Source organism: Hemitrygon akajei, chromosome 2 (genome assembly GCF_048418815.1).
Source record: "Hemitrygon akajei chromosome 2, sHemAka1.3, whole genome shotgun sequence".
In the NCBI taxonomy this organism is placed as follows: Eukaryota; Metazoa; Chordata; class Chondrichthyes; order Myliobatiformes; family Dasyatidae; genus Hemitrygon; species Hemitrygon akajei.
In genome coordinates this window covers 72554478-72574695 of record NC_133125.1, presented here as the reverse complement: position 1 = coordinate 72574695, position 20218 = coordinate 72554478, and the positions used below count along the sequence as shown (strand labels likewise).

At 41.7% G+C, this 20218-nt stretch overlaps 1 protein-coding gene across 4 annotated transcripts in view; it reads left to right on the top strand.

Moving 5' to 3' along the window:
- Positions 1–20218, top strand: part of ttc39b (tetratricopeptide repeat domain 39B) — a 288093-nt gene that overhangs the window by 88199 nt on the left and 179676 nt on the right. For all 4 annotated transcript variants that reach the window (XM_073024732.1, XM_073024722.1, XM_073024741.1 and 1 more), the window contains 2 exons: positions 10645–10721; positions 14530–14597. In XM_073024732.1, coding sequence (XP_072880833.1) covers positions 10645–10721; positions 14530–14597 — 145 coding nt within the window. The remainder of the gene's footprint in view (positions 1–10644; positions 10722–14529; positions 14598–20218) is intronic.

Here is a 20218-nt window from a genome sequence, read left to right as displayed (position 1 = left end):
TTATCACCGGCATGTGATATGAAATTTGTTAACTTAGCAGCAGCAGTTCAATGCAATACATAATCTAGCAGAGAAAAAAAAATTAGAATAATAAACAAGTAAATCTTACGTATATTGAATAGATTTAAAAAGTGCAAAAACAGAAATACCGTTTATTTAAAAAAAAGTGAGGTAGTGTCCAAAGATTCAAAGTCCATTTAGGTATTGGATGACAGAGAGGAAGAAGCTGTTCCTGAATCGCTGAGTGTCAGCACTCTTGCCTCTGATCTGGACTGACATTTACATGCCGGGCGGCACCTAATTAATTAGCGTGTTTGTTTTGGCTTTTTTGTTAAAGATGTGCTGGGTGTGTTCCACCTACCACTGCACCCCTGCATGCTTCATGGCCTGGTATTGGTCCGCAGCCCGGAGGTTGGGGACCACTGTTTTAAACTCTCACCCTAAATTCCAGCTCCTGTTAAGAGAAACTCACTAGGCCCAACTCCCTTAAACTGTTGCAGCAGTTGCTTCAAGTACCAGCTCCTGTCAATTTAACCATACATCATGGATAACAAATAGTGACAAGCAGCATTTGTATTTTTTTTATCCCCTGCTGCTGAGGCAGAGTAGGTTGAGTTTAATGGGAAATAATGTGGTTCTAACTGGGCACTACATTTTTATGATTTTGCTTTCAAAATAATTCTGAAGTTACTGTTCTTATGAGCATGCTGCTCATAGGACCATAAGATATAGGAGCAGAATTAGGCTATTTGGCTCATCGAGTCTTTCATCATGGCTGATCCATTTTTTCTGTCAGCCTCAATCTCCTGCCTTCTCCCCATATCCCTTCATACCCTGACTAATCAAGAATCTATCAACCTCTGCCTTAAATATACATAAAGATTTGACTTCCACAGCTGCCTGTGGCAAAGAATTCCACAGATTCACTATATGGCTAAAGAATTCCCTCCTAATCTCCATTCTAAAAGGACATCCCCTATTCTGTATCCTCTGGCCTTAAACACTCCAACCATAGGATACATCCTCTCCACATCCACTCTCTCAAGGCCTTTCACCATTGGATAGGTTTCAATGAGGTAACCCCTCATTCTTCTGAATTCTGCTGAGTACAGGTCCCGAGCCATCAAACGCTCTTCATATGACAAACCGTTCAATCCTGGACTCATTTTTGTGACACTCTTTTGAACCCTTCCAGTTTCATCACATCCCTTCTAAGATAAGGGGCCCAAAACTGCTCAGAACTCCAAGTGAGGCCCCACCAGAGCTTTATAAAGCCTCAACATTACACCGTTGTTTTTATATTCTAGTGCTCTTGAAATGAATAATATTACATTTGCCTTCCTCACCACAGACTCAGCCTGCAAATTAATCTTTAGGAAATCCTGCACAAGGACTCCCAAGAGCTTTCGCACCTCAGATTTTTGTATTTTGTCTTCATTTAGAAAACTGTCAACCCTTACATATCTTCCAAAGTTCACAACCATAAACTTCCTGGCACTGTATTCCATCTGTCATTTCTTTGCCCATTCTTCTAAACTGTCTAAGTCCTTCTGTAGCCTCTCTACTTCCTCAAAACTACCTGCCCCTCCACCTATCTTCATATCATTCTCTAACACATGGTGGCAAACTTCCCTTATTTGGTAAAACAACAATTTTTCTTGACTTTTTCTTAATCCTTAAGCTAAATTACATTTATCTGTCCATTTAAAACACAGGGTGATTTTATCATTAAATTTGCTTCAGCATTTTATTGCTTTATGTTTGTTTGAATCACAATTTTAAGACAGCATGGTACAGGAAGTTTATTTTGGAATTTTAAAGTAAAGAACAGTTTAAAATTGCCATTCCAAGTGTAGGACTTCATGCCTGGAAGTTCATGAAGTAAATTTGGTCATGAAGCTACTGTAACACATGGGAAAAGCCAATTTTGTGGGCCCCATTGAAAGGAAGGAGAATTGAAGGATGGTGGCAAAAAATAAAGCATATTAACCAGAGGTAGTAAGCAGATCTGTGCTTTGAAAACCTTGCCATAACTCTTCTGTAATTAAAGTGGCATGGGTCTGGTATCAAAGGAGTGGATAATACTGGATGAGCAGTTGTGGATTCTATTGCTAATATGGAAACCTGGGAATTACCATAAATCTGGTAGATTGTGGATTACGAAATCAGTCTTAAAAAGACAGTTAGTTCATCGTTGTTCGTCAGTAGCAGGCTCCCAACCTGTTTAATGGCACAGACTACTACCATTCATCCAGGCGTCCGTGGACCCCAGCTTGGGAACCACTGTTCAATAAGAGGAATGCCAGTCTGACCCTACGTATAGAAGTCAAAGGGCTAGTATTCTGGACCTCTGGGTGTTCCAAAGCACTCTACAACTAAGGAGGGACATTTTGTAACCTAATAAAGCATGCTATTGTAACACAAGAAATGCAGCTATTCTGTGATGACTTCAGCTGCACTACCTGGCCACAGTAAAATATATGAAATCATTTTTTCCTGAGTGTTTCTGAGATCAAAGCAAGTGGATTTGTTCTTCAATATCTGCCCATAACAGGACATGTATGGCTCCATATTATGAGGGCTACAGTGTAGAACCTCTATGATATGATGACCTGAAAAAGCTGCAGTTGTAAAGTGTATTTGTTTACACCTGGGAATAGGTAGTTAACATTTAGATGCTGTAGTAGCAGTGTTACAACAGCATGATGGTGAATGCTCTGGAACAAGTACAAAATAAACGTTTACTCTCTGAAATATGCTCTGGAGATCTGAGTGTTGCTGACAAGAATGGCACTTTCAGGACTTTCCTTATTGTTTATTAAAAAAGTGATGGTGGAACATTTCTGTAGTCTTTAGGCTGTGAGGTTATTGCTGTTCAGCAAGATGTTCCAGGATTTGAATCAAGCAATCATGAAATATTGATAATAATGTCCAAATCAGGATAAAGTGTATCTTGATTAGTTACTCTGATCAAATGGTTTTCGTATTCACCTACTGGCCACATAAAGGACAGAGGTTTCAGGCGCTCTTCCTAAGAGCCTCAAGTTACCATAGTCTGAAAAGTAAATGACACATTCAACAGCTAATATTTGGCAGTTTTCCGCAAATAGATTTTCAAGCTATGAGCAGGATTGTTGCTTTTGTGTCCTGCACTTGGAAGGACATGTGTCCTGAATAGAAGTTTCCTTGAGACTCCATTGGCAACAATTGGCTGAGTTCTTGGAAATATCCACACAATGAGTTAGAATGACCTGGGTTTCACCTAAGCTTCTTGATAAATACAAATCACTTGGGTGCCTTGGTTTTACAAACTGTTTTTAATTCAGGCTCAGTCCTTCACCCAGGTCCATATTGCTAATTTTTTCTTCAATTTAATTTTTATAGTCTGAATACTATTTTAATGTGTTTATATTAATTCAAGTTTCTATATGTAAATGTGTAAAAGTACTCATTGAAAGGGATCAAAAATTATTTCCAAATTTAGGGTACATCCAAATATTTTCTGCACAAATTTAGGGCTCAGCACAGAAACAATGCATGCTGGGTTGAGATTCAAACTAGCAACTCGGCCTCGTTAAAAGAAAACAGTCAAAATGCTTTGGAAACAGCAAAGATGCCATCTAAGGCACGAAAAGTAACAACACAACAGAGGCAATTCAGATAGAGCTCAGAAATTAGAAAGGTGCAATTGCACAGACAGGATAGGAACTCAGTAGTCAACAGGACATGGAGGAACAGATTAAAAGACTATGGAAAGGTGCAGAAACAGCAGGTTTGTCGTAATGAGAGACTAACTTTACCAGTATTGATCAGAACATTGTTAATACAGAAGGCTTAGGTCTGGACTTCTTAGTCCATCCAGCATAGCTTCTTGAAACATTATGTGCAGTGTCCAACTGGAGGAGAGAACATACTGGTCCTAGTTTTGGGGCATACACTGCCTATAAAAAGTATTCAACCCCCCCCCCCCCCCAACAGAAGTTTTCAAGTTTTATTGTTTTACAACATTGAATCACAGTAGATTTAATTTGGCTTTTTTGACACTGATCAACAGAAAAGACTCTTATGTATCACAGTGAAAAAAAATTCCACAAAATTGGTCTCTATTTATTATAATTATTAAACACAAAATATTTGATTGCATAACTACTCACCACCTTCAAGTCAGTATTTAGTAGATGCACCTTTGGCAGCAATTTCAGCCTTGAGTCTGTGTGGATAGGTCTCTATCAGCTTTGCACATCTGGACACTACAACTTTTCCCATTCTTCTTTACAAAACTGTTCAAGCTCTGTCAGATCGCATGGGGATTGTGAGTGAACTTCAATTTGATTGAAGTCTGGACTCTGACTCAGCTACTCCAGGACATTAAGTTTGTTGTTTTTAAGCCATTCCTGTGTGGCTTTGGCTTTTTTCTTGGGGTCATTGTCTTACTGAAAACAAATCTTCTTCAGGTTTTCCTCCAGGATTTCCCTGTATTTTGTTGCATTCATTTTGTCCACTATCTTCACAAGCCTTCCAGGGCGTGCTGCAGTGAAGCATCCCCACAGCATGATGCAGCCACCATCATGCTTCACAGAAGGGATGGTGTGTTTCTGATGATGTGCAGTGTTTGGCTTATGCCAAACTCGGTTTAATCTGATGGCCAAAAAGCTCAATTTTGGTTTCATCAGGCCATAGAACATTCTTCCATCTGACTTCAGAGTCTCCCAAATGCTTTCTGGCAAACCCTAGCCAAGATTTCATGTGAAATTTTTTTTCTGACAGTGGCTTTCTCTGCCATTCCACCATAAAGCTACCTCTGGTGAAGCACCCAGACAACAGTTGTATACACAATCTCTCCTATCTCAGCCACTCAAGCTTGTAACTTTTCTAGTGTTGGCATAGGTCTCTTGGTGGCCTCTCTCACTAGCCCCCTTCTTGCACAGTCACTCAGTTTTAGAGAATGGCCTGCTCTGGGCAGATTTACAGCTGTCCTGTATTCCTTCCATTTCTTGATTATTGACTTAACTGTATTCCAAAGGATATTCAGTCACTTGTATATTTTCTTGTATCTATCTCCTGACTTGATCTTTTAAATACCCTTTTTGTGGAGTTACTTAGAGGATTCCTTTCTTTAATGGTGTAGTTTTTGCCAGGATATTGACTCACCAGCAGCTGGACCTTCCAGATACAGGAGTATTTTTACTACAATCAATTGAAACACCTTGACTGCACACAGGTGATCTCCATTTTACTAATTATGTGACTTCTAAAACCAATTGGCTGCACCAGTGAGTATTTGGTGTATCAGATTAAAGGGGGTGGATACTAATGTAATCAATTATTTTGTGTTTGTATTTGTAATTATCTTAGATCTCTGTAGGGATCTGTTAATCAGTGTCAAAAAGCCAACTGAAATTCATCGTGATTCAATGTTGCTAAACAATAAAACATGAAAACTTCCAAGGGTGTGAATACTTTTTATAGACACTGTAAGTCAGGCCCAATCACTGGGCTAATAGTGTTAGATAATTTAGGAATAGTGACCGTAACTCATTATGTTTTAAGATAGATTTGAGTAAGGATAAAGTCATATTTATCCATAAAGTCATATGGAAGTACTGACGCTTTTAAAGAATATAAAAGTGGATAAGTCTCCGGGTCCTGATAGGACCTTGAGGGAAGTTAGTGTAGAAACAGCAGGGGCTCTGACAGAAATATTTCAAATGTCATTAGAAACGGGGATGGTGCTGGAGGATTGGCATATTGCTCAAGTGGTTTCATTGTTTAAAAAGGGTTCTAAGAATAAACTTAGCAATTATAGGCCTGTAAGGTCGACGTCAGTGGTGGGTACATTAATGGAAAGTATTCTTAGAGATGGTACATATAATTATCTGGATAGACAGGGTCTGATTAGGAACAGTCAACATGGATTTGTGCGTGGAAGGTCATGTTTGACAAACCTTATTGAATTTTTTGAAAAGGTTACTAGGAAAGTTGACGAGGGTAAAGCAGTGGATGTTGTCTATATGGACTTCAGTAAGGCCTTTGACGAGGTTCCACACAGAAGGTTAGTTAGGAAGGTTCAATCGTTAGGTATTAATATTGAAGTAGTAAAATGGATTCAACAGTGGCTGGATGGGAGGTGCCAGAGAGTAGTGGTGGATAACTGTTTGTCAGGTTGGAGGCCGGTGACTAGTGGTGTGCCTGATGGATCTGTACTGGGTCCAATGTTTTTTGTCATATTCATTAATGATCTGGATGATGGGTTGGTAAATTGGATTAGTAAGTATGCAGATGATATTAAGATAGGTGGCGTTGTGGATAATGAAGTAGGTTTTGAAAGCTTGCAGAGAGATTTAGGCCAGTTAGAAGAGTGGGCTGAAAGATGGCAGATGGAGTTTAATGCTGATAAGTGTGAGGTGCTACATTTTGGTAGAACTAATCAAAATAAGACATACATGGTAAATGGTAGGGCATTGAAGAATGCAGTAGAACAGAATGATCTAGGAATAATGGTGCATAGTTCCCTGAAGGTGGAATCTCATGTGGATAGGGTAGTGAAGAAAGCTTTTGGTATGCTGGGCCTTTATAAATCAGAGCATTGAGTATCGGAGTTGGGATCAAATGTTAATATTGTACAAGGCATTGGTGAGGCCAAATTTAGAGTATTGTGTACAGTTCTGGTCACCAAATTATAGGAAAGATGTCAACAAAATAGAGTACAGAGGAGATTTACTAGAATGTTACCTGGGTTTCAGCACCTAAGTTACAGAGAAAGGTTGAAAAAGTTAGGTCTTTATTCTTTGGAGTGTAGAAGGTTGAGGGGGGGGACTTGATAGAGGTATTTAAAATTATGAGGGGGATAGATAGAGTTGATGTGGATATGCTTTTTCCATTGAGAGCAGGGGAGATTCAAACAAGAGGACATGAGTTGAGAGTTAAGGGGCAACAGGAGGGGGATCTTCTTTACTCAGAGAGTGGTAGCTGTGTGGAATGTGCTTCCAAGTAGAAGTGGTAGAGGCAGGTTTGATTTTGTCATTTAAAAAAAAATTGGATAGGTATATGGACGGGAAAGGAATGGAGTGTTATGGGCTGAGTGCAGGTAGGTGAGAGTAAGTGTTCGGCATGGACTAGAAGGGCTGAGCTGGCCTGTTTCTGTGCTGTAATGGTTATATGGTTATTTTGTGGGAAGGTACTAAATTGGTTGGGGGGAAATATGACAAGGGCTAAGGGGCATTGATTGAGAACAGCTGCTGTTGGATGTCCACATCTGATGTGAGGGCAGTTATTAAAGACCAGCTAATCTGCAGTAAGGATAAGGATGTTAAGATAAGGGAACCTTGAATAAGCTAAAAAGTCCTAAATCTAAACAGGATGGAAAAAGAAATGTACATAAGATTTAGGAAGCTAAAATCAGGCTGGGATCGTGTGGGACATAAAAATAGCAGAAAAGTACTCAAACAAGTGATTAGAAGATCAAAAGGGGCTGTGAAATTTCCTTGGCAACCAGAATCTTGGAAGGCCCAGAGGGCCATGAGATGTCTTTGGCAATCAGGAGCATGGAAGGCCCAGAGGGACATGAGATGTTCTTGGAAACCAGGATCAAGGAGACTTTTATACTTGTATTAAGAAAAAGAGGACAACAAACTAAAGGTTGGGTCCACTCAAGGATAATGGGGGCAATTTGTGCTTGGAGTCAGAACAAGTGGCTAAGTGATGTGTTGGTAGTTACCAAGAAAAAGAAATTGGAAAACAGCGAAACAGAGTGGGGCATGTCAATGTGCTAGGATATTTTGAGATTTAGGAGGGGGCAGTACTGGCTCTACTGAAAAGTATTAAATTGGATAAATCTCTAGGGCCAGATGGCATACTACATAACCCAGAATATTGAAAGAAGCAAGTGAGGAGATTGCTAGGGCTTTGACAGGATCTTTCTGCCTTCACTAACAATAAGCATATCCCACAAGTACTAGAGAGTGGCAAATGCTGTCCCTTTGTTCCAAAAGGGAAATAGGGATAAACTAGGTCAGGGTTCCAAATCTGGGGTCCCCCTTGGTTAATGGTGGGAGTCTGTGCCATAAAATGTTGGGAACCCCTGATCTAGGTAATTCTGGATCAGTGAGCCCCACATCAGTGGTAGGGAAGCTATTGGAGAGGATACTGAAGAATAGGATTTATGAACATATGGAAAGACATGGCTTGCTTAGGGACATGATCAAGCTTTTTGAGGAGGTGGCAAAGGAGTTTGATGAGGGTAAGCCAGAGGACTTTATCGACATTGACTTGAGTAGGGCTTTTGACAAGGTCCCTCATGGTAAATTGATTCAGAAGATAATCTGCATGCGATGCAAAGTAATATGCATGTTTGGATTTGGAACTGGCTTGCCCATAGAATCAGAGAGTAAATATGAAAGGTTTTTATTCTGGGCTGGAGTTCCTTCTGCAAGGATTGCTGACTTGACCTTATCGATCATTTGGATAAAAATATAGATGGATGGATTGACAGTTGACAACAAGATTGGTAGAGTTATGGACAGCATTTAGGACTATCAAAGACTATGGTGAGATATAGATCAGTTACAGATATTGGCAGAGAAGTGGCAGATGGAGTTTTAATTTGGGCAAATGTAAGGTGTTATGTGAGAAGGCCAAATAAAAGAAAAAAGTGCGCTTTGCCCTCAGCACATCCTTGGGTTATATTGGTTGTTGACAGAAATGGTGCATTTCACTTTATGTTTCAATGTACATGTGATAAATCAGTGAAGCTGAGTCTGAAAGGATAAAATTAATGGATGGTACAGGTCATTTTGTATGAATTGGCATCAAGATCAGCATAATATTGTGGGCTGAATGGCCTTGTCCTGTGCTATACTGTTCTATGCTCCACACAACCCCTACTACAAATCAGGAGTCCGAGCCATCACTGTTGCAATTACATCCTCATATACAGTACTTCACAAAAGTCAGGTATATATATAGAAAGCTAGGGTGCCTAAGAATTTTGCACAGTGCTGTACTTACCAATGTGAAATGGAGAGTGAGGTTGTAAATCTGGCGGGAACAAACAATGTCGGGAATAGTGAGGTTGGAGCACCACAGGAGGGGTGAGGGACAGGTGGCAGAGAGTGAGTGCCAGGGAAGGGGGTGGGGCTGGTGGTGTGATTGCAACCACACCCAACCCTGAAACGTCAGGCAAAGACATTTGATTCCAAACAATTGGTTTATTGATCTTTACAGAATGTGTTTCTGGTGCTTCTGGCTCTCTCCCCTCTCCCTGCCCCCTTTTCCCAACCATGATTCCCCTCTCTGCCCCCTTCCCACTCACATTCCACAACAGAGACTCAGATCAGAATCAGGTTTATCATCACTCACATTTTGTAGCAGTGGCAGTGGAGTGCAATACATAAAATCACTACAGTATTGTGCAAAAGTATCAGACACCCTAGCTATATATATGCACCTACTGAAAATTCCAAATCTTGGCCGTGGATAGTGCACCCATCCTCATGACCATCAGTATTTAAAAAGACAAGGCAGTAAAGGGATGATGGCATCCTTTGTGTTTCTTTACAAGGCATGCACTATCCTAAACATATATTAATCTCATTACTGGTTCAAAATTCTGGAACAATGGATAGCTTTGTTAGAGCATTTTGACATCCTCCTTAAGCATCAGCTCAAGAACAAAGCCCATAACTAGAAGTTGATAATAAGTACACTTTTTGATAAGATGCTTGTGTACTGAAATCAAATCACAAACAAGGGAAAATCTGCAGATGCTGGAAATCCGAGCAACATCGTGAGATCCCACTTGTTCTGGCGGACAGAATGTAGATGCTTGGTGAAGCAGTCTCCCAATCAATGTCGGGTCTCACTGATATATAAGAGGCCACACTCTGAACACAGTATATGACCCCAACAGACTCGCCTCACCTGGAAGGACTGCTTGGGGCCCTGTGTGGTAGTGATGAAGGAGGTGTAGGGACAGGGATCTCCCAGTGGCCACCCATTTTAACTCCACTTCCTATTCCCATTCTGATATATCCATCTATGGCCTCCTTCACTGTCATGATAAGACCACATTTAGGTTGGAGGAATAACACCTTATATTCTACTTGGGTAGCCTCCAATCTGATGGCACAAACATCAATTTTTCAAACTTCCAGTAATGTCTCCCCCCCCCTTCACAATTTCCCATCTCCTTTCTCCTTCTCACGGAATCTCCTTGCCTGCCCATCGCCTCCCTCTGGCATCCCCCCCGCCCCCCTTTTTTTCTTTCTTCCATGGCCTTCTGTCTCTTTCACCAATCAACTTCCCAGCTCTTTATTTCATCACTCCCCTACCAAGTTTCACCTATCGCCTGGTGTTTCTCTCTCCCCTCCGCCCCCACCTTTCAAATCTGCCAAAGGGTTTCAGCCCGAAACGTCAACTGTACTTTTTTCCACAGATGTCACTGAACTCTAACAACTGTATTTAGAAAGGATATAGTGTGTAATTTTGGAAACAAAACTGTATGAATCCTTTGAATTGTGATAAAAACAATCACTTATATTAAAGATGATCAAAAATAATTATTTTGTAAAATGAAATTTAGTTTAAGCCAAAAATTAGTTGCTGCATCAAGCATGTTACTAAGCTTAACAATATTGTTTCGTACAGATTTCGAAAGAAAAATTCTGTTGTGGAGTCGTTATCGAATTTAATATCAAAACAAGGGGCTGACCAACTGACAGAAGGTACAGTCAATTTTTGGTTAAATATATTATTGGCCACAAGGTGTTGTAAAGTTTGACTGGTCATTTAGTACTTTAGCTTTATGATAAGAAAGGACTTTGTGCAGTATACAGAAGAGTTGTGACTCAGTGAGACTAGTAACATGCTGCTGTGGTGAGATTTAGTAATGATTTGGAGCAATGGGAATATTCAAAATCGTGGAATAAATAGGCTGAGAAATTGGTGGTAGGGAATAATCTGGAAAGTGAAAAAGAAATGAGTTATAACGTTTTGCAAAACTTGGTCTGTGTGTGAAAGGTTAATGAGCAGGTAATAGGAAATAATTATGTAAGAGAGAATTGAGTTTAAATGGAAATAAATAAATTTAGATGAACAAATAGATAGAATAGTCAGAATCATTTTCCCATGACAAGACTATCATAAACAAGCAATCATTGGATGACAGGAAGGAGTTTCAGACAAGATCTTGAGGGGAGAGTTGGTTGATGACTGGAACTCATAGCAGGTCGTGGAGTCTGATATCATCATTATGTTTAAGCGACATTTAGCAAGGTATTGAAATAGGCAAGGTGATGCAGATTATGGGCCAGAAGCAGGCAAATGGGATTATGTATGGATGGGCAAAAAGATAGGCGTTGGCAATGTCATACAAAGAGCCTGTTTCACTACTGTACTATTCTATGGTTCTATGAAGGCAAAATGTGAGCCTCAGCAAGAATTATCCAGTTTAATTCATTGAGACTTCAGATGGTGTGTACACAGCAAGGCCCAAGGATAGAAATGAAGGAGATAGTAAGTGTGTACCTCGATCTAAAATTCACCAAGGAGGTGGTTATGGAGGATGTTAAAAAAAGAGCATATTGGATCTTTTGAAGTTTCCATGACCTGATGAGATCTATCCCAGGTCATTGAGGGAGGCAAGAGAGGATATTGATTGGAACTGATAAAGAGATTTTTATACCCTCTTTAGCCACAGACAACATCCTAGAAGACTGAAGAATTGCCAAGCTGATGATTCTCAGAATAGATTAGATTAGCTTTATTTGCCACATGTACATCACAACATTAAAACATACAGTAAAATGTGTCACTTGAGTCAAATCAAATCATCAAGGATTGTGCTGGGTATCACCATGGTATCGCCATGCTTCCAGCGCCAACATAGCATGCCATAAAATAGTAGTGGTGGTCTTGTCCTCATGGACTTGTGTGGAGAAGGTCATGTCTTATAAATATTTAAGTTTCTTGAGGAGGTGATGAAGATGGTTGTTGAGGGAGGGTCAGTAGATATTGCATACATGGACTTCAGTAAAGTTTTAGGCTTATCCAAAAGATAATGGCACATGGGAATCATGGAGATTGATAGATTGGATTCAGATTTGGTTTTGCCATAGAAGACAGATGGTGATATATATAAATTATCAAAAATTATATATATATAAATTTTGGAAAGACAAACCAGTGTAGGTAGACAGGGTGCTATAAAAGGTTGGGCTACTGATTATAGGAGTTAGGAGATAATGTTACAGTGGTATATGTGGTTTGTGAGTTTCTACTTGGAGTACTGTTTTTGGTCATCTGATGAGGTTAAATTGGAAAGAGTACAGAAAAGATTTAAGAAGACGTTGTCAGAATTAGAGGCCCTGATTTATAGGAAGACATTGTCCAGGCTTTGGAACATAGAAAAATGTTCTAGAGCAGGGATTCCCAACCTGGGGTCCACAGACTCCTCGTTTAATGGTAGGGGTCCATGGCATAAAAAAAGATTGGGAACCCCTCTATAGAGGTTTATAAAATCATGAAGGCTGGTTGCAGTCCAAGGAGACATAGGTTTAGCACTGGCGGGAAAAGACTTAAAATGGACTTGAGGGGGCACTTTTTACATAGAGAGTTGTGAGTGTCATGTACCGTTCATTGGGGTCTTCTAATATACAGAAACAAACTACAACACATTCACCGATTATAGGTACACTTATTCTTTACTTGCTAGGGAAGCTACTCCACATGTTATCCAATAGCACAAACCACCTTTATATATTTTACAGAGAGCAGTTCCATTCTTTAACATTCCTCTGTTATTTGCATCTGTCTCAAGTTCTTGCCATTTGTTCCTCAGTTTGTCTTTAGAAGCTGTGTCCTGCTTTTCTCTGTTGTCTAAACACCCTCCCCACCATAAAACACTTACATTTTCCTATAAGCCTCCATCCAAACCAGCAAAGCACCTGGGGGTGGGGATCTCACTGGTTCCATTTTGTCACATTACATTTTACAAAAGCTATAAGTTCATAAAGAGTTCAGGGTTATAGGTTTGTTTCCACATTCCTTCCTTTTTGTCATTCATGACAACATCATAATCTTCAAAGCACAACAGTTAAGGTATGAATACAGTAATTAAAGTGATTTCAAGCATTCATATGTAATGATGCAGTCTCAGGACTTCAGTTAAACAAAATTCCCTTTTCATAGTCCATACCAACAGGTTCCCATTTTTGATATCCTCTCCTTTTTAGGTACCCATTTTCAATATACTCGCCTCCACCTATGCTACAACAAATCGCAAATGAATAGTGCTATTATTATGATACCAATGATTATACCCTAATGTAGGTTAGTCACCCACCGTACACTTCCTGGAGTGTTATAATCATGAAACTGATCTCCCACTTCATCTTTTTGGTGGCCTCCTGCATTTGATTCTCACAGTGAGTTACATCTTTGGGTTCATCTGGTACGTAAATGCAACATTCTTGTCGAATCAGGGTACATGTGCCTCCTTTCTCGGATAAAACAAAGTCCAAAGCGATTTGATTTTGCAATGCTACCCTATGGACTGCCACCAATTCTCCCAACAATTTAGATATTGTTTATAGCATTTGATCGGGAGCACTTACAGTTTCATTTACTAACTTTTCCAGTGCTGATGCCACATTAATCAGCTGCTAAGCTGCTTTACCAGTTCCACAGGCAAGTGTTACCTTCCCCAGGGACAACACCAAGTCCTTTTACTCTGGGATTAGCATTATCATATGGGGTGTATGTACATCCTCTAAAACACTCGTTTCCAAATTTAACTCCCTATCTTCCCCCAGTGATATTGCAGCTATACTGATAAGGGGAGAGGGGTGGTCTATGTATCTGAGTCCCATCACCATTGTACCAAACATCCAGGGCAGAGGGCTTGGACCAACTAAAATAACTGTTCATCTCTGTTCCATCAAAGGGCATGGGTAAAAAGGGCACACCCATTTCTACATGTTCCGGGACAGCCGTAGGAACCCAGCAACCTAAGACATTGGTTTTGTTTGCACAATCGTAAATCATTCATAGGAAAGTGTTCGTGGAAGTTTCCATAGCAGCTGACCATAAAGAACCTTATCAAAGGCTTTAATGAAGTAAATGTGGACTACATCTACTGCCTGCTGTAATTGAGTGTGTTAGTAACTTCTCCAAAAAACTCAATCAAATTTGTGAGATGTGATCTCCCACAAACAATACCAAATTACCTACTTTACGTATTAGACTTATTGGTCTATAGTTCTTAGGTTTTTCTTTGCAGTCCTTCTTAAATGAAGGCATAACACTAGCCACCCTCCAATCTCCCAGTACCTTAACCATCACTAATGATTATGCAGAATGCTCCCCTAGGGATCCACAGTGTTCTTGGATATACATAAGTGATCAGGCTGCAAAGTTTTATCTACTTTCATACATTTTAAGAAATACAGCACCTCTTCTGCTGTAATTTAGCTTAAACTTATTTTAGCTGGCAGTTAAATGGCTGATATTCTTAATTATATTGTTTTTCATCAGAGGAGATGCATGCAGAGATGTGCTATGCTGAATGTCTACTTCAAAAGGCAGCTCTGACATTAGTGCAGGTAAGAAATGGCTTCTGTACTGAAACTTGGCTGTCTTTACTAACAAAAAGTAATCCAAAAAAAATCTCCAAGCTAACATGATAATGTATTTAATTGTAAACAACCTATTATTGACTTTGAGGAGAATGAATGCTTTGCAATTTAATTTCAAAGTCACAAAGCTATGCAGCATGGAAACAGATCCATTGGCCCAATTTGTTCATGCCAGCAAATTTGCCCAACTAAGTTGGTCCTAATGGCCTGTTTGTGGCTGGTTTACTGAGGCAGTGAGAAGTCTAGACAGAGTCCATGAATAGGAGGCTGGTTCCTGTGATGTGCTGAGCTGTGTACTTAACTTTCTTGAAGTCACGTGCAGAGTAGTTGCCATACCAAGCAATTGATAAGTGTTGACAGGGTCATGTTGAATTTCTGTGGTGTCCTGATGAAGTAGAGACATTGCTGAACTTTGTTGGCCATGACAATGTGGTTAGACCAGGACCGGCTACTGGAGATGATCACATCTCAGAACTTGAAGCTCTCAGACCCCTCAACCTCAACACTATTGACATGGACAGGAGCATGTATACTGCCCTCTTTCTAAAATCACTGACCATCTCTTCTGTGTTGTTGACATTGAGGGCAACATTGCCGTCATGACACTGTGTCACCAAGCTCTATCTCATTCCTCTACTTCGACTGGTCATTATTTGAGATGCTGTCCACTACAGTGGTATCATCTGCAAACCTGTAGATGGATCTACAGCAGAATTTGGCCACACTATTATGAGTATACAGGGACCAGAAGAGAGGGATGAGAATAATTGTGTTAGAGGTGTTGCTGCCTATCCTTGCTCTGTTGTCTGTTCCAGTTAGAGACATTAACTCTCAGGGTCCAGAATTTAGTGATGACTTTGCTTGGAATAAAAGTATTGGCGGCAAAACTGAAGTCAATACTGGAATCTGACTTGAGCGTCATTACTGTCCAGACGTTCCAGAAATGTGTATGGGACCAAAGAGAAGGTGTCCACCATAGACCTGATTCAGCAGTGGATCGAGATCGTCTTGAAAGCTGGAATTGATGCATGAAGCAATTCATGATGATGTATATTAGAGCCTCTGGGTGCCAGTGATAAAGGTATATTATGTTGTTTTTCTTCAGTACCAGGATGGTAGTGGATTTAAAGCAGGAGGAAACCACAACTCGAAGCAGAAAGAGGTTAAGAATGTCCAGTAAATAATCACAGGGTCTAAGAACTGGGCAGGGACACCATCTGGTCCTGATGCTTTCTGCAGGATTACCACCCGAAAGATTGAGCTTATTTCTGTGACAGTGGCTGAAAATTGTACACATCACCGTATGTGTAGATTCCGGTGTACCGGAGGCGGAGTGTGTGGATTCCGGTGTACTGGAGACATTGTGTAGATTCCGGGGTAATGGAGACAGTGTGTGTAAATTCTGGTGTACCGGAGATGGTGTGTGTAGATTCCGGGGTAATGGAGACAGTGTGTGTAAATTCTGGTGTACCGGAGATGGTGTGTGTAGATTCCGGGGTAATGGAGACAGTGTGTGTAAATTCTGGTGTACCGGAGATGGTGTGTGTAGATTCCGGGGTAATGGAGACAGCGTGTGTAAATTCTGGTGTACTGTAGATGGTGTGTGCAGATTCCAATGTACCGGAGATGGTGACTGTAGATTCCGGTGTACTAGAGATGGTGACTGTAGATTCTGGTATACTGGTTACAGTGAATGTAGGTTCTGGTGTACCAGAGACTGTGACTATAGATTCCAGTGTACTGGAAATGGTGACTGTAGACTCTGGTGTACTGGAGACAGTGACTGTAGATTCTGGTGTACTGGTTACAGTGAGTGTAGGTTCTGGTATACCAGAGACTGTGACTATAGATTCCAGTGTACTGGAAATGGTGACTGTAGACTCTGGTGTACCGGAGACAGTGACTGTAGATTCTGGTGTACTGGAGATGGTGACTGTGGATACCAGTGTATTGAAGATGGTGACTGCAGACTCTGGTGTACCAGAGAGTGTGACTGTAGATTCTGGTGTACTAGAGAGAGTGTGTGTAGATTCCAGTGTACTGGAGTCGGTGTGTGTAGATTCTGGTGTACCAGAGACAGTGTGTGTAGATCCCGGTGTACCAGAGATGGTGTAATGGAGACGGTGTGTGTAGATTCCGGTGTTTGCAGATTCTGGTGTATGGGAGACGATGTGTGTAATTCTGGTGTAATGGAGACATTGTGTGTAGTTTCCAATGTACCGGAGACGGTGTGTATAGATTCCGGTGTAATGGAGATGGTGTTTGTAGGTTTTGGTGTACCGGACATGTGTGTAGTTTCCAGTGTCCCAGACATGGTGTGTGTTGATTCCTGTGTACCGGAGACGTTGTGTGTAGATTCTGGTGTACTCAAGATGGTGTGTGTAGATTCCTGTGTACTGGAGTGGGTGTGTATAGATTCTGGTGTGTGTACATTCTGGTGTACCGGAGACAGTGTGTGTAGATTCTGGTGTACCAGAGACTGTGACTATAGATTCCAGTATACTGGAAATGGTGACTGTAGACTCTGGTGTACCGGAGACAGTGACTGTAGATTCTGGTGTACTGGAGATGGTGACTGTAGACTCCAGTGTACTGGAGATGGTGACTGTGGATACCAGTGTATTGAAGATGGTGACTGCAGACTCTGGTGTACCAGAGAGTGTGACTGTAGATTCCGGTGTACTAGAGAGAGTGTGTGTAGATTCCAGTGTACTGGAGTCGGTGTGTGCAGATTCTGGTGTACCAGAGACAGTGTGTGTAGATCCCGGTGTACCAGAGATGGTGTAATGGAGACGGTGTGTGTAGATTCCGGTGTACCGGACACGGTGTGTGTAGATTCCAGTGTAGTGGAGATGGTGTGTGTAGATTCCGGTGTACTGGAGACAGTGTGTGTAGATTCCAGTGTTTGCAGATTCTGGTGTATGAGAGACGATGTGTGTAATTCTGGTGTAATGGAGACATTGTGTGTAGTTTCCAATGTACCGGAGACGGTGTGTATAGATTCCGGTGTAATGGAGATGGTGTTTGTAGGTTTCGGTGTACTGGACATGTGTGTAGTTTCCAGTGTCCCAGACATGGTGTGTGTAGATTCCTGTGTACCGGAGACGTTGTGTGTAGATTCTGGTGTACTCAAGATGGTGTGTGTAGATTCCTGTGTACTGGAGTGGGTGTGTATAGATTCTGGTGAGTGTACATTCTGGTGTACCGGAGACAGTGTGTGTAGATTCTGGTGTACCAGAAATGGTGTGTGTACATTCTTGTGTACCAGAGACGGTGTGTGAAGATTCCTGTGTACCGGAGACAGTGTGTGTAGATTCCGGTGTAGCGGAGATGGTGTGTGTAGATTCTGGTGTACCGGAGAGTGTGTGTGTAGATTCCGGTGTACTGAAGATGGTGTGTCTACATTCCTGTATACCGGAGACAGTGTGTGTAGATTCTGGTATATTGGAGATGGTGTGTGTTGATTCCAGTGTAATGGAGATGGTGTTTGTAGATTCCCGTGTACCGGAGATGGTGTGTGTAGATTCCGGTGTACTGGAAACTGTGTGTGTAGATTCCGGTGTACTGGAGACGGTGTGTGTAGTTTCCAGTGTACCGGAGACTGTGTGTGTACATTCCGGTGTCCCTGAGACGTTGTGTGTAGTTTCCGGTGTACCGGAGACTGTGTGTGTAGATTCTGGTGTTCCGGAAGCGGTGTGTGTAGATTCCGGTGTACTGGAGACGGTGTGTGTACATTCCGGTGTCCCCGAGACGTTGTGTGTTAATTCTTCTGTACCAGAGACGATGTGTGTAGATTCCCGTGTACTGGAGATGGTGTGTGTAGATTCCGGTGTACTGGAAACTGTGTGTGTAGATTCTGGTGTACTGGAGACGGTGTGTGTAGTTTCCAGTGTACCGGAGACTGTGTGTGTACATTCCGGTGTCCCTGAGACGTTGTGTGTAGTTTCCGGTGTACCGGAGACTGTGTGTGTAGATTCTGGTGTTCCGGAAGCGGTGTGTGTAGATTCCGGTGTACTGGAGACGGTGTGTGTACATTCCGGTGTCCCCGAGACGTTGTGTGTTAATTCTTCTGTACCAGAGACGATGTGTGTAGATTCCCGTGTACTGGAGATGGTGTCTGTAGATTCCGGTGTAATGGAGACTGTGACTATAAATTCTGGTGTACCAGAGATGGAGAATGTCGATTCCGCTGTACTAGAGATAGTGATTCTAGATTCCAGTGTACCGGAGATAGTGACGTTATATTACAGTGTACTGGAGACTGTGACTGTAGATTCCAGTATACTGGTTACAGGGACTGTAAAATCTGGTGTACTGGAGACTATGACTATAGATTCCGGTGTACCGGAGGTGGTGTGCATACATTCATGTGTAATGGAAGCGGTGTGTGGAGATTCTGGTGTAGCAGAGATGGTGTGTGTAGATTCTGGTGTACAGGAGACAGTGTGTGTAGCTCCTGTTGTCCTGGAGACGGTGTGTGTAGATTCCCGTGTACTGGAAATGGTGTATGTAGATTCCGGTGTAATGGAGATGGTGTGTGTAGATTTCAGTGTAATGTAGATGGTGTTTGTAGATGCCCGTGTACCGGAGGCGGTGTGTGTAGATTCTGATTTACTGGAGACTGTTTGTGTAGATTCCAGTGTACTGTAGGCGGTGTGTGTAGATTCCAGTGTACCGGACACAGTGAGTGTAGAATCCTGTGTACTGGACATGGTGAGTGTAGATTCCAGTGTACCGGACACGGTATGTGCAGATTCCGGTGTACCGGTGATGGTGTGTGTAGATTCTGGTGTAATAGAGACGGTGTGTGTAGTTTCCGGTGTACCGGAGGCAGTGTATGTACATTCATGTGTACCGGAGGCAGTGTGTGTACATTCATGTGTACTGGATGCGGTGTGTGTAAATTCTGGTGTACAGGACACAATGTGTGTAGCTCCCGGTGTCCCGGAGGTGGTGTTTGTAGATTCCCGTGTACCGGAGTCTGTGTGTGTAGATTCCGGTGTACCGGAGAGGGTGTGTGTACAATCCGGAGTACCGGAGACGGTGTGTGTACAATCCGGTGTACCGGAGACAGTGTGTGTAGATCACGGTGTACCGGAGACTGTGTGTGTCGATTTCGGTGTAATGTAAGTGTTGTGTGTAGATTCTGGTGTATTGGAGATGGTGTCAGTAAATTCTGGTGTACCGCAGACAGTGTGTGTACATTCCGGTGTACCGGAGACGGTGTGTTTAGTTTGGGGTGTACCGGAGACCGTATATGTAGATTCCGGTTTACCGGAGACGGTGTGTGTAGATTCAGGTGTACCAGAGACGGTTTGTGTAGATTCCGGTGTACCGGAGGCAGTGTGCGTACATTCCATATATAACCATATAACCATACTGCAGATCAGCTGGTCTTTAATAACTGCCCTCACATCAGATGTGGACATCCAACAGCAGCTGTTCTCAATCAATGCCCCTTAGCCCTTGTCATATTTCCCCCCAACCAATTTAGTACCTTCTCACAAAATAACCATATAACCATATAACAATTACAGCACAGAAACAGGCCATCTCGGCCTTTCTAGTCCATGCCGAACACTTACTCT